This window comes from Berghia stephanieae, chromosome 5 (assembly GCF_034508935.2).
Source record: "Berghia stephanieae isolate SIO BIC M18660-M18661 chromosome 5, UCSD_Bste_1.3, whole genome shotgun sequence".
Taxonomy (NCBI): domain Eukaryota; kingdom Metazoa; phylum Mollusca; class Gastropoda; order Nudibranchia; family Aeolidiidae; genus Berghia; species Berghia stephanieae.
The window spans coordinates 49,709,223-49,724,342 of NC_088364.1; the positions used below are offsets into that span (position 1 = coordinate 49,709,223).

A 15,120-nucleotide genomic window follows, 5' to 3' on the forward strand; every position below is an offset into this window, starting at 1 on the left:
CTCCATCGTCTTCTTCCTATATCCTCTCCCACTGGTTTCTGCTGTGTTCTTTTCCATACTTCTTCATTTTTTATTCTATCCATCCATTTTATTCTGAGTAGCTTACGCATGCACCTGTTTACGAAAATCTGTACCCTCCTTATACATGCCTGTGATGCGTTCCAAGTTTCACATCCATACAGTAGGACAGACTTCACGTTTGAGTTGAAAAGTCTTAGCTTTAGTTGAAGGGAGATATCTTTAGTTCTCCAAACTCTGTTCAAAGATGTGAATGCAGCCTGTGCCTTTCCTATTCGTGCTTTCACCTCTGCTTCCGTGCCTCCATCCTTGTCAATTATACTTCCGAGATAGCAGAAAGTGTCTATATCTTCGAGTTCCTGATCTTTTACTTTGATCTGCTCCCTTTGACGCGTACCTATCCTCAAGACCTTTGACTTTGCAGGGTGAATTCTTAGACCAATTGATTCCGACAGGCTGTTTATAATTGTGGTTTTTGCTTGCATCTGGTCCTGGGTGTGGGACAAAAGAGCCAGATCATCTGCAAAATCCAGATCATCCAACTGTGTCCAGGGGGTCCACTGTATCCCATTTCTTCTCCCTTTGGAGGTTTCCTTCATTAGCCAATCAATGGCAAGGATGAACAGGAATGGAGAGAGCAAGCATCCCTGCTTGACACCAGTCTTAATTTCAAAGCTGTCAGTAAGCTGATCTTCATGTACAACCCTGCAACTTGATCCTTCATACATTTCCTTAATGAGGTTTACTATCTTTTCAGGGAGTCCATAATGTGCCAGAATTTTCCACAATGTTGCTCTGTCAATACTGTCGAAAGCCTTCTCGTAATCCAGAAAGTTGACAATAAGAGGAGAGTTCCATTCTATAGACTGTTCTACTATGACTCGCAGAGAGGCAATCTGGTCGGTGGTTGAACGGTTTTTCCGAAAACCTGCCTGTTCGTCCCGCAGTTTAGCATCTGTTGCATTCTTAATTCTCTCTAAAATAATACGGTTGAAAACCTTTCCTGGGATAGAAAGAAGAGTGATGCCTCGATAATTATTACAATTACTGAGGTCCCCTTTCTTTGGAAGCTTGATAAGATGTCCTTCCTTCCAATCCTTTGGGAATATCCCGTCATTCCAGATTCTCTCAAATAGTGGGTGCAGGGCCTCAGCATTTCTTTTCGCATCAACTTTTAGAGCCTCCGGTGGAATCTGGTCTGGTCCAGCAGCTTTCCCCCTTTTCATCTTGTTAATGGCACCCACAATCTCTGCTATCGATGGTGGATCACAGCTAATTGGTAGCTCATTCCTTGCAGGCAAAATTTCTGGCTGGTTGTCTGGTGGTGGTCTGTTCAGAAGGCAGTTGAAATGTTCCCTCCATCGTTCAGATTGAGCCTCTTTTCCAAAAATAGTTTTCCCATCTTTGTCTTTGACTGGTACCTCTGGTTTCCCATATTTTCCAGCAAGTGTCTTGGTAGTTTGATAAAGGATCCTCATGTGTCCTCCAGTCGCTGCTGCTTCTGCTTTCTCTGCAAGTCTGTTCATGAATGCTTCCTTGTCTTTCTTCACAGATCTTTTGACTTCCTTAGCTATGGCTCGATACTGCTCTTGTGCATCCAGTCTTGAAGCCCTTGTTCGGCTTGCATTCACTTGTTCCTTCCTTGTTCTCCTCTTTTCAATAAGGTCCAAGGTGGTTGGACTTATCCATTCTTTATGTTCCGATTTCTTTACCCCCAATACCTCGTGGCAAGTTGTTATGTAGACTTCCTTGATCTTTGCCCAATGTGACTCTACATCTATGTCCTCCTCGAGCTCAGTAAGAGGTTGGAATCTATTACTCAATTGTAGTTTGAATTCCTCATTCTTTTCCCCATCAAGTGCATTCACCTCGAATTTTCTTCTTGTATGTGATCTGGCCCCGTGTTTTCTGAGTCGGAGCTTAAGCTTTGCCAATAGCAGGTGGTGGTCTGATCCAACATCTGCCCCTCTCCGTACTGTCACATCTTCCAATGAACGTCTGAATCTACGAGAGATACAAAAATGATCAATCTGATTCTCTGTCACACCATCTGGTGAGACCCAAGTTGCTTTGTGGATCCTCTTATGGGGGAACACTGATCCTCCAATCACCAAGCTGTTGAATGCACAGAAATTTGCAAATCTCTCTCCATTATCATTCATTTTTCCCATGCCATGACGTCCCATGATACCTTCATAGCCTACGTTATCCTGTCCCACTTTTGCATTAGCATCTCCCATCAATATGTTGATGTCTTTCCTTGGCAACTTGTCAATGACTTGTTGTAGCAGACCATAAAATGTATCTTTGTCCTCATCTGTTGCATCATTTGTTGGGGCATAGATCTGTACAATGTTCATGCTGATCTTCTTACTCCGTGTTGTAAAAGACGCCATGATGATCCTTTCTCCGCATTGTTCCCATCCTCTCAGTGACTTCTGGGCAAACTTGCTTAGAATTATTCCTACTCCCTGTGTATGAATCCCGTCCCCTCTCCCTGAATATAAAATCTTCTCCCCAGACTTGAGGTGTTTCTGTCCGGATTGTATCCAGTGGGTTTCGCTTACTCCAAGTATATGCAGCCTGTATCTTCTCATCTCAGTCACAACTTGAGAGCTTTTTCCTGCTTCATACATGGTGCGAACGTTCCACGACGCAATTCGAAGCTGCTTGTTTGGCGAAGACGTCATCGGGTCAGCAGAGTCCTTTCGGCTTTGTCTGTTGTCCTTCATAAATTCTGTAATTCCAGAAACTCTTCGGTCGCCCAAGCTAAAAAAAGGATTTAGTTTGTCTGTCTGTGTTTCTGTAACGGTTTGAGTTTAACGGAAAGGGGTGTTAACCCTTTGCCAACCCCCAACCTGGAGGACCAGGTGACTCAAAGATGGGGGAATCACACACCATTAGTCGCCTTTTACGACACGCTGGCTTGGCGTTGGGCTATTCTTGACCCTCTCAGTTGAGGGACCCCGGACACCACACGGGGATTCTATATGTTACGTGTTGCTATTCGCCAGGGACCCTTTGTAAAGCGCTTTGAGCAAGTTTAGTGAATATTAAAATCTTGAGGTGCCTAAATGAGTCAATAAAATGTATAGTAATATAAAAAGAGTAAAAAAGACTCTTAATAAGAGATACAGAACAAAGAAAACGACGTTTCGGCCTTTGGCCTTCTTCATGTAAACAAGTTAATGAAATATTATGTTATATTGATAATAATAATAATAATAATAATAATAATAATAATAATAATAATACTAATAATAATAATAATAATAATAATAATAATAATAATAATAATAATAATAATAATAATAATAATAATAATAATAATACACATTTATATAGCGCTCATTCTCGTGTAAAACACAAGCTCTGGGCACTTTACAATATAAATATCAATTTTAAGTGAAAAAAATAAAATAATAATAATAATTCATAGCCAAATCAAGGATTCATAGAGTCAATAAAAACAAATACAGTAAAATGTGTCTTGAGATTCTTTTTAAAGGTAGGTAAAGACTTGCACTCCCTCAGACCACGTGGTAGTTCATTCCAAATCTTGGGGCCGAAACAAGCAAACGATCTATCGCCAAATTTTGTTCTTGATCTTTTTTCCGAAATTTTCGTTTGGTCATTACATGATCTTAAAGTGTAATTTTCAAATTTACACATGACCACGTGATCTGTGAGATATGCCGGTGCTATACCGGTCAAACACTTATAAACAAGACACGCTGCTTTGTAATATGTGCGCTTTTCAATGGGAAACCAGTGGAGAGAGGCCACCAAAGGGTTTGCATGATCAATTTTTTTTTTGCCAAAAACTCATCTTGCTGCACTGTTTTGCAGTAGTTGTAATTGTTTAATAGAAGCCTGAGGCAAGTTGACAAGCAGGGAGTTACAATAATCTAGTTTCGAAAAAATGAGGGAAACAACCAATGTTTTACATGTTCCAATTGCAATATACTGACGGATCGAACTGATTTTCTTCAATTGAAAGTATAAAGATTTACAGAGAGCAGAAATGTGAGCTGACATTCTCATTACATTGGCATTATAGTTAAAACAGTATAGGTAAAAATGTGGGTATTAGTGTGTGTGTGTGTGTGTGTGTGTGTGTGTGTGCATGCAAGGGGAGGAGAGAGAGTGAGAGAGAGAGAGAGAAAGAGAAAGAGAGAGAGAGAAAGAGAGAGAGAGAGATAGAGAGAGAGAGAGAGAGAGAGAGAGAGAGAGAGAGAGAGAGTAATGCGCTGAAATGTAATCAGAACTATAATAATATAAATCAATCATAAGATAGGGTCGGGGGAGGGGAGGGGCGGGGGGGGGGGGGGGGGGGGGGGGGGGGAGGGAGTGGTGTTATTAAAGAATACTAGACCGTGATCCGCGTCACCATGACGACTTTGATTTAATAATTTCTGTGGATAATCTTCTACAATTCAAAAGCTAAGTTTACGTTATTTTGATTATATCTTCCACCTATTTACCTATCTCTTTTATTCAGTTAGGTCAACCTAGTTTTGTTTTTTTAGTTTATCTCCTTCCTTTGTTTTAAATATAACTTTGAAACGCACTCTTCCTCATCCGTTCTCCCACTTGCTCACTGTCTCTCTCCCTTTTTTCCGACAGAGACAACGATGTCAACGGCCAGGTACTCATTTTAGACCTGAGTACAGTGACAGAATGTGAATAAAAAGTCTTTTCCAAGGACTCAACTATGCGCCTAAGGACCTCAGGAAATCAGGACCTTCCGATCCGAAAGCGAGTGTCACACCACTGGACCACATAGCCGCACGACATACAAGAAGACATACCGTCTTTAACCACTTCGAATTGCAAATTTTGGCCAGAAAACACGTCCTTCAAATTATATAAACCGATTTAAAGGACACTCTTCTTCGCAAACCCCCCCCCCCCCCCCTAAAAAAAGCTCTCACACCTGGGACTTCGTGAATTTTTCAAGAATACGACAGTGAACTGGTTAAAGATTTAATAAACTGTGCTGTATTCAGTCAAGCCCCAGCCTGGATGGAAAGGAGCATCTCTTGATGAACGAGTTAATAATTATAATGATTTAACGTACAGGAAAATTCTCTTCAGTCAATTTATAACGCGATATTTTAAAATGAGAACAGGATCGAATTGTTATCACCTCAGAATATGAGAGAAAAAAACCCCAACAAAACAACAACCCTCCCCCCCCAAAAAAAAAAACCAAAAAAAAAAAAAACAAAAAAAAAAAAAACCCAACAAACCCCCCCCCCCCCCCCCCAAAAAAAAAAAAAAACAAAAAACAAACAAACAAAAAGAATATACAAAAAAAAAACCCAAACAAAACCAAACACAATAAAAAAAAAAAACAGAACGAAAATCAATAACAAAAACAAAAACAAAAAACAAACAAACATAAAACAAAAACAAAACAAAACGATAAAACATAAAACAAAAACAAAACAAAACAATAAAACAAAATTTCAAAAACAATTTTTAGAAAAGCAAACCTAGTATCATGACAAATCGAGAAAAAAATGATATTGGCGTTGGTGATTGGTCAGTGTGATACTGACTCGTCTTGTCACATACATAAAGTGATGTTTAGCCTGGTCAATGTGTGACAGTGGTTATAGACATAGTGGTCACAGCGTTATGTCTTTTGGTAAAGCTCTTTTAACACACTATCCACCTCGACTTAGGTGTGGATAAGTAGTTTTATAGGATAATGTTTAGGAATCTGTACAAAGAGCGCGCCTACCATACGATATAATATACTGTAAGAATTTTTAAAAAATCTCTATGGCTGACTGGGAGAATAAATGGCGCATTTAGTAGATGTACATGGCGGTCAGCATGTGAAATGGGCTGTATAAATGTTCATTTTTATGAGAACAGACACGCGAAAACTGTACTAAACGATAGCTTACTCCTTCATAGAGACGATGGTATTTTATTTTTAAACATAGTCGCAGGGCCACAAACGTAGGACAATAATTTGTTGAATGGTGTCACCTTTAAATCCAGCATCCTTGTCTGAACACCAAGACGAGCGGACACCTCTTTCCACTTATTCATATCGTCCTTTTTATAATGGTTTCCAACTGAGGTTGATTTTCAATGCACAATGAAGTTAAAACGACTTGTCACCTTCGGTCTTCCATTAATAAGTAGTTGCCTATGTATGGAATGTCAAACCGAGTTCGAATCTATTTGGAGAACCTTGGGTTTTGAAAGGTTTCGTCCGACAAGTCCCTTTACTATGAGGGATTCTATATTATAACCCATTTTTGTGGATATTCAACTTTTACTAAATAACACCACCTTTCAAAAATGTTAAATCTGTAACCCCCCCCCCTCCACCCCCCCCCCCAATCCCTCCAAAAAATGGATACATTTCACCTAATGAGGTTGGCCTTAACTGTCTCAAAACGCAGCACATATTAAATTATCTTTTTTTAAAACTTGAATCAGGCCAGATGTCTATTTTCGAATTCAAAAGTATTCCCTCGTCATTTGGTACACTAAGCCATCTTTTAAAAAAATACTCTGAGAGAATCCGCCATATTTGAGGGGAATTAAAAGTTCAAACGAACATGCACTCATATATTTATTAATTATTATAATACAGTATTATCGAAATTAGCATAGATCGAAACGAATTTTTTGAGTCATCAATGATAAGATCGGTCAGGATATAAAGTGTGCAAGTGCGCGCAAATGAATCTGGCAACAGAGCGGCCAGATGATCATTCCAAAAGGTCAAATGGCAGCAACTTCTTATGGTTCTCACACTACTATGTGATGACGATCAACTCAATCAGCAAAGTCCGGTCCGCATTCGTGCACGGTCGCGAACCCGCCTGGTAGCATCGTCACAACACACCGTTCAACTAAATGCTCTGCCGTTTCGGGTTCTTGTCCACATCGGGTAATGGCTGATCATAATACCCAATGTTTTTTAAAGAATATATTATTTTCTTTTCACTCAGAAAGATGTGCCTTACCTCAAAAGTGCTTGTGATTCCCATACTGTAGAAGAATGGTATGAGAATGTAGGCAGCCATGAAGATTGCGACAAGGAATGACGCACAGAGGTACCAAAACATTGTGTTGTAATTGTAGATCTCGGCTGGGTTTCCAAGCAAGGTCAAGGCCGACATGAAGGTCACGGTCAAAGACATGGAGACAGGTATCACATGCATCTGCTTCCCACCTAAATGATCAGTTAAAACACGAATAAAGTATTATTCAAAATTTGTATGGACAACGAATGTCAAATCCGTTTAAAGGAATGTACTAATCACTCACTCGCAAAAGAAATTAAAGTAAAAACCAAACAACAGAAATCTTTGTGAAATTAAACCATTTGAAATTCACGATAAAACATCTTTTTAAGCTAAGTTATGGACATAACAACAAAAAACAACAACAAAAAAACACACACAAAAACAACAAAAAAACAAACAAAAAAGCAAAAACAGAGAGAGAGAGAGAGAGAGAGAGAGAGAGAGAGAGAGAGAGAGAGAGAGAGAGAGAGAGAGAGAGAGAGAGAGAGAGAAAGAAACACACATAAAAAAGCAACGTAGTAGTATACTATCAATTATTGATTGTAGAGGTTTAAATAAAATACTCAACAGCTGTGCCCACCAGATCAACCCTATCAACATACAAATTTGTGTATCCTTGTAAAATGTTTTACATGTTGGAGAATATTTAGTGAGAACAACCCCCCGTCCGCTCGCCCTAAAAACTATATCTAGAACAGATGAGTGAGTCAATTTCACTAATTCTAGACAAAAATATCCCTTTGAAGCCAATGAGGTCCATGGAGACGGAGTTCATCTTGATTCCTGTAGCGCTAAACAGACAAAAGCAATTGCTTGCTACACTTTGGATAGGACGCTATACTATCACAAAATAACATTTTAAAAATTGAGCTTTTATACCCAGAAGATGTGCTCAAAGCGCTTTACAGGGGGTCCCTGACCAACGGCAACACGTAATATATTATAGAACACGATATGACAGCGATATTACAATTATTTTTCAACAGAGACAACGCTGTTAACGGCCAGGTACTCATTTTACACCTGAGTACGGTGAGAAAATGTGAGTAAAGAGTCTTTATCAAGGACTCAACGATGCGCCGAACGAGGACCTTCCGATCCTAAAGTAAGCGAAATACCACAAGACCACATAGTCGAGAATATTTTGAGAAGTCATAAGAACAAGCTCTGGTGATTGATCATTTTAAACTCTTTCCTCACCATACATATTCAGGATTTTCCCCAAAACTTCACACCCAACTAACACAAGAATATATTTTTTATCACTCAAGACATAATTGCAGTAAAATTCTTGCGATACATAATTTCTTTAGCATAACATGCTCTACCTACAACACACTGTTCATTTTCGTTAAATTTTATTATTTACAAAAGAAATATGAAATTTTTAAAATGTTGGTTGTATCGTAAAGAATGTTACGATTTTCCTAGAGTTGGTATGGAGAGGGTTAAGAATGAGAAATTGAAATACTGAAATCATATAATATGTGGCATATAATCTATATTCTAATCGTTGGTCTTCTACGTCTTGTGTTTCATCTACAGTGCTATTTTTTCAACGATGATCTCATAGAGACCCCAAAATTTTAACCGCGGTAGCACTCGACATTTTGGGAAGTTGTATGTCTCAACATTGCACTACTCAGAGCGAGGCTTGAACCCGGGACTATCCGAAGACAAGTGTCTTACCATAAGACCACAAGCTGATGTTAGAACTCATCAAGTTTCAGGCTACTTTCATGTCTGCCCATATATTTAGACATACCTAAATTAGTTAATCAAAGGCCGCCCTTCTTTTTTGATGCTATTTTTATGAAAGTCAATTGACATAACTATATTACACAATCCCAGGGCCAATACTGCCGTACTTTGGAAAAAAAACTCATATTTTAAAATTTGGACAGAAAACTCGTCCTTCAAATATCAATTCGATTTAAATGACACTCATCTTCGAAAAAACAACTCTCAAACCTGGGACTTCATGAAGTCCCAGGTTTGAGAGGTCTTTTTTTTGTGCAAAGATGAGTGTCATTTAAATCAATCGATATTTGAAGGACGAGTTTTCTGTCCAAATTTTGAAATATAGGTTTTTTTCCAGAGTACGACAGAATAGGGCTTTTGCGAGTCAGCACCTTATTTGACATACCTACTACACTATATACAAGACCTCTCTCTGTTTAATTATGGCAAGCGTAACGTGTGGGTAATGTCTTTTAAAATAATATTTTAACATGCTTGCTGAAAAAAGGTGTGCTGTGCGAACAAGTTGCTAAAATTCCGACTCAAGCACTTCAATGTACATATTATATTTGCCATTATTTCTTCATTTATACATCTACATGTCATGTGGCATTATTAGTTAGGAGAATTGGGCTAAAACCGTGCAAATTCGGGTTAAAAGCAAGAAAATTTGCTTACAGGTTACCAAGACCCATAAAAAAGTGTAATATTCATTACGACATAATACCGGCCCGAGACGGCGGGTCATATTTCGTGGCAAATTTTAAAAAGCGAGGTTTGGGTATTGCCACATAAGAACGTTTTCTGAAAAATCTGACACACAACATGATAGTTTCAACATAATTCAATAGTCTGATGTCACGTCCGCCCAGTAACGAGCAGCTTGGTTCAAAACAAAGAAAATCGGTACTTTTTATTCTTCATACTGGCTAGAACTTTTTAACATGTCATGTGATCAGAATGTATAAAAGTCAAAACATGATCAGATTTACAATGGGTTTTTTTCTTCTCTGGATGCACTCGTCGGAGAAGTATTTTATAAGGGCGTCTGCCATTGTTCCTATAGTTCAGAACCAGTTACTAAGTTACTATGTGTCATTTCGAGGGAAGTGACGTCAAGACTGTTGAAGCCTATTGAGAAACTTGTCACTTACCCAGGAGAAAGTCTTTGGGAGTATTCCTTCTTCTGTCGACAATGGCAAAAATAACCCCAATCCCAGCAGAGACCAGGAGAGTGAGGACGAAGAGGACATAGTCGGCCACCTCGAAGCTTCGGACTTTCCCAGTGTTGTAGCTGTATTTTTCTACTGTCATTTTTACTTACTCTTTACGAGAATGTTAAAGTAAGTAATGAAATGTATGTCTAGTCGTATAACAGTCCTGTGGAATGTAAAGAGAATATGTGTCTGGTTATTCAAAATATTTTATTGAATTCACAAATTTATTACTAAACTGCTAGAAGTTGTGGAATGTGAAAAATAATAGAACAAAAATTAATATAATAGCATCAAAAAATGCATGGCATTACGGACTTTAATCCAAAGTTAACTGTAGATGACCTCCTCCTCTCTCTCTCTCCCCCCCCCCCCCCCCCAAACAAAAAAAAAAAAACAAACAAAAAACAAAAAAAAAAAACAAAAAACAAAACAAAAACAAATACAAACAAAAAAAAAAAAATACAAAGACAGACAAACCGAAAAACAAAAAACAAGAAAACCCAACAACAACAAAGATTACAGAAATAAACAACAAAAAACTCAAAAGACCCCCAAAAAACATCAAACAAAAACGCTAATCAGAACCAACAGAAAACAAACAAACAAAAAAACTAACCAAAATACCCCCGCCCCCGCCCCCCCTAAAAAACAATCATAAAAACAACAAACCAACAAAAAATAAACACTTTTTAAAGAGATAAATGACTAAGAGTTTTGATCCCGAACCGTCCCGTGTTCGATACTTTCTTCTTTTTGAATGGATTTCAAAAGGGTCAACAACATGTAACGTCATCTTTGTTTATTCCAGAAAAGGACATCCGGAAAGTCAAGTATTATTGCGTTGATATTGTTCATTAGACTCTGATAAGGTTATTTAAAACGACCCTTGAATTTATCAAAGACAAAATGCCAACTCCACCCAACCCCCCCCCCCCCCCTCTCTCTCTCTCTCCCCCTCTCTCTCACATACAAACACATACATACACACACAATCTCTCTCTCTCACTCTCTCTCTCTCTCTCTCTCTCTCTCTCTCTCTCTCTCTCTCTCTCTCTCTCTCTTACTGACTATCAGATGAGACACTGAGTCATAACTAGATCTACAACAAAGACATCCGTTCTTTAACCATTTTAAATATCATTGCAACCCCATATAATAGTGACATTTGACCTACAAGCCGTATCATGTCGGGTTGAGTTAGATGCTCAAACTCAAAATGAACTTTGTAGTGTAAAAAAGTAACTTTGGTGACGTTACTATGTTTCATAGAGGGCAGAATTTCTGAAAGTTTCAAAAACTAAGATTTCACATTCTGGTCATTTTGGTTTTAAATTCATCTTTTGATAACTTTACCAAGCGGCATAATTCTGATTTGCGTCGGTAGGTCACATATGCTAAAGAAAGAATGAAAATGGAGAGACTTTGTATGGGAACAATGTAGACAATGGACGTTTCGGGTACAAACCATTGGTCAGCACAATACACAAATTAACATGGAAAATAAATCTGTATTGTTCCCATACGAAGCCACTCCATTTTCACTCTTTCATTAGTATTTTCACGATCACAGGCTTCAGGCAGCCCCTACCGTTTTCTACTAGGTCACAAATCAAATTTTATCTGTTTTCTTTATCTTCTCCCTGTAGATCTTCCTAATAATACGATAGATTGGCCTCCGCTCTGACGGAGAGCTAGCAGTTCATTCTGTCTGATTTACTTCAGAACCCTGGTAAATGCTAGCTAAAATTAATGTCTAAGGGCTAAGAAGGACATTGCTTACAATTACTTATCTATAATATTATGAACCTTCTGATCTATGATCATCCGTAAAGTAACAGATTTCTTTTCGAAGGTTAACAGAAAACTGAAAAAGTGTTATTCAGAGCAATGACGCCCGCAAAAGCGGGGTTTTTCCTGGGTTCTGTAGCGTGAAACGGAGTGTAACAAATTGCGTGATACTCTCTGCTTAAATCATGAGGAACTACAATAGCAATAAAAATGCAATAGCAGTTTTCATAATCCAGTTGACCTAGGATAGCACGGGATAAAACAGAATCTAATTATGATATGCTAATGTTGAAAGTCTCCTTACTACGTGGATAATAATATGGAGGAATAGATAAACAGATGTTGAGTATTTAAGTATTTAACAGTCAACATCTAATAACATGTAGGTAAAAATGATAAATTAAATTGTTTAGAAATGGGCCCGAATAAATGCCTTGTGACAAGATGTAATCCCTTTTATCAAGATAATGAAAAAAAAAAGATTGAAAGTTGAGAAGATGAAAATGTTCAACTATAGAGAGTAAAAGAGAATAAGCACAATGATGATTGAAACAGAACTGTTGTTATATCACAGCTTAATTGCACTAAAAAAGACAAATATTTTTTCTCTTTAAGCCGCTAACTAAATGGCAACAAATCGCAAGTTCTCGGAGTGATTAAAGAACAACTAAGCAATTTTGAAAAACGACTTCTTTTGTTAATTCAATTATTCGCTATTAATTCAATCTAAACACATAAAAATACTCCACAAATAAAATGTAAAACATTGATTGGTATTCAAGTTGATTTTTTGACATACAAAAGACGAGATACAATAAATAAACACATTGAAATGTGTATAGACTTACGGTCACCAGGTTTACTGGGGTACTGTGACTTAATAAAAGACCCAAGACTCAATACGAAGTGATTTTGAATTGATTTGAAGGTTTAAAAAAACAACTTTCTGGTAACGTATATTGTGTTTTATTGAAGATATTACATATTATAGTTTCATAACGTGACAAGGAACTAAAATCTCACATATTATTTGTTTGCTTTAACTTTTTGGCACCAAGTTCACTCACACCTAATACCGTGTTGAGAAGCGAGGTCATGTCATGTTTATTTGGTCCGAAAGTTTTTCATTGAAATATCGATCGTTTTTTAAAGTAATATTAGTCTGTTCATAATGAAAGCTGTTTGAGTTGAATACGTTGCCCGTTTGGTCAAGTGGATGGATTTCTTTTCGTTTGTGTGTGTGTGTGTGTGTGTGTGTGTGTGTGTGTGTTTGTTTGTTTTATTTACAAATGAATTAATTGACATATTTTATTTTATAAATCTAATTATTCATTAAATTTTGTTTCGTTTGCTTTATTTTTATCATTGATTTTACCTGCTTTGATTTGTTAATTTGAAATTGTATGTTTATGAATGATTTATATTGACAATTTCAAAATAATAAACCATTGAATTGTCAAAGGAATGCAGTATAATTTTCCACAGAGTAATTTAAAATAACAAGAGAAATAAAGTACCAGGAGTAGAGTGAAATAGACTTATGTAATATACACAACACAACCTACAAGAAAAGTGACACATAACTTTCCAGTCTGTGACGAATTTAAGAAATATGCTTTATAAAGAATATAGACGGGGGGAAGCCCGAGCGAATGTCAAATAACCATGCCTAGTTTTAGACGAGTTATTGCATATTGAATCGCTCGTCAATTGGAGAAGATCTAAAGGAAGCAGACATATATTTTACACTTCAACAATCCAAACAAAAATACACACAGGTACAGCTATAACACCAAACAAAACAAAACAAACCCAACTTTGAATATATCCTGTGCATTTTCAAGAAGATAAAACACCATCATCAAAAAAAAAAAAGTAAACTAAACCTTGTTTAATGTAATGTCTATGCCGGATCAACCGCACCTAGATTCAATGTACCTTCTCAGAACAATCGCGTATTTTAAAATTAGGCCACAAAACACGCCCTTCAAATATCGATCGATTAAAATGACCCTCATCTTAGCAAAAACCCTCAAACCTGTAACTTCTCAAGTAACAGTTTGAGATTTGTTTTTGCCAAGATGCAGACTATTTTAATCGTCCGATATTTGAAGAGCGACTTTTCTGGCCAAAGTTTTAAATACGTGTTTGCTTTTTTTTTTAGAGTGTGTCAGTTTTGTATACGTACTCTGGCAAAATAACTTTTTTTTTATTTTGGCAAGAAAACTTTCACTTTAAATAATTCTTATCTTGTCAAAGAGCATAAAATCTGAAGCGTTTCTACCCAGTAAAATGACCCTTAATTTAGAACAAGTCTCAGACTAGGAAATCATATGATGATTCAGACTATTTAACAATTTGAGGGCTGCTTAAAATAGGTCGATTTTAGAAGTAAATGCTTTTTGGCCAAAAGAAATAAAGATGGTCTGGCACAAAATGCAAGTACAGCCATAAATAACATATTGATTCACACAATTCTACGATATAACAGGACACAAAAAATAATACCTATTATAAAAATGCTTAATGCATGAGGTATAAAGGGCTTATCTAGCAAGAATTAAATTCTGGTAATTAGTATGACAGATTGTGAAGAGCAGTGAATGATTCAGTCGCAGACGACCACTTCATCTCCCGACTCCATTTCCATCCACCGTGGTCATATTATTGTACCTTTACGAGGTCCTAAAACAGCGGACATGATACTTCAGAACTTATTATTATTATTATTATTATTATTATTATTATTATTATTATTATTATTATTATTATTATTAATATTATTATCATTATTAATATTATTATTATTATTATTATTATTATTATTATTATTATTATTATTATTATTATTATTATTATTAATATCATTAATAATAATATTATTATCATTAATATTATTATTATTATCATCATCATCATCATCATCATCATCATCATCATCATCATTATTATTATTATTATTATTATTATTCATCATCATCATCATCATCATCATCATCATCATCATCATCATCATCATCATCATCATCATCATCATCATCATCATCATCATCATCACGAATTGATATTACCGTACGTATATTATAATTCGCCTCTTGTTCCATACAAATGTATCGTTTCTGTTATATCATATGAATGCTAAAGACAACCAACGGCTGAACAGGTCACAGTAACTCGCATTACAATATCACAACACCTATAAAATTTGACACCCATAATCCTTTATATTATTGTTTAACAGGTAAATATAAATTCACGTAGGACTTGAATCGTTTAACTAAAAACTTCCTTTCCTTTTT

At 36.6% G+C, this 15,120-nt stretch overlaps 1 protein-coding gene across 2 annotated transcripts in view; it reads right to left on the reverse strand.

Annotated features, from left to right (window-relative positions):
• Positions 1–15,120, reverse strand: part of LOC144973114 (sodium-coupled monocarboxylate transporter 2-like) — a 173,114-nt gene that overhangs the window by 42,516 nt on the left and 115,478 nt on the right. Inside the window, exons 1-3 of one of the 2 annotated variants that reach the window (XM_078915161.1) lie at positions 13,387–13,533; positions 9,971–10,196; positions 7,014–7,222 (exon numbers count right to left, since the gene is read on the reverse strand). In XM_078915161.1, coding sequence (XP_078771287.1) covers positions 7,014–7,222; positions 9,971–10,130 — 369 coding nt within the window. In that variant the 5' untranslated portion in view covers positions 10,131–10,196; positions 13,387–13,533. Of the gene's footprint in view, positions 1–7,013; positions 7,223–9,970; positions 10,197–13,386; positions 13,534–15,120 lie in introns of those variants that run through there. The other variant, XM_078915160.1, reaches the window with a different exon arrangement.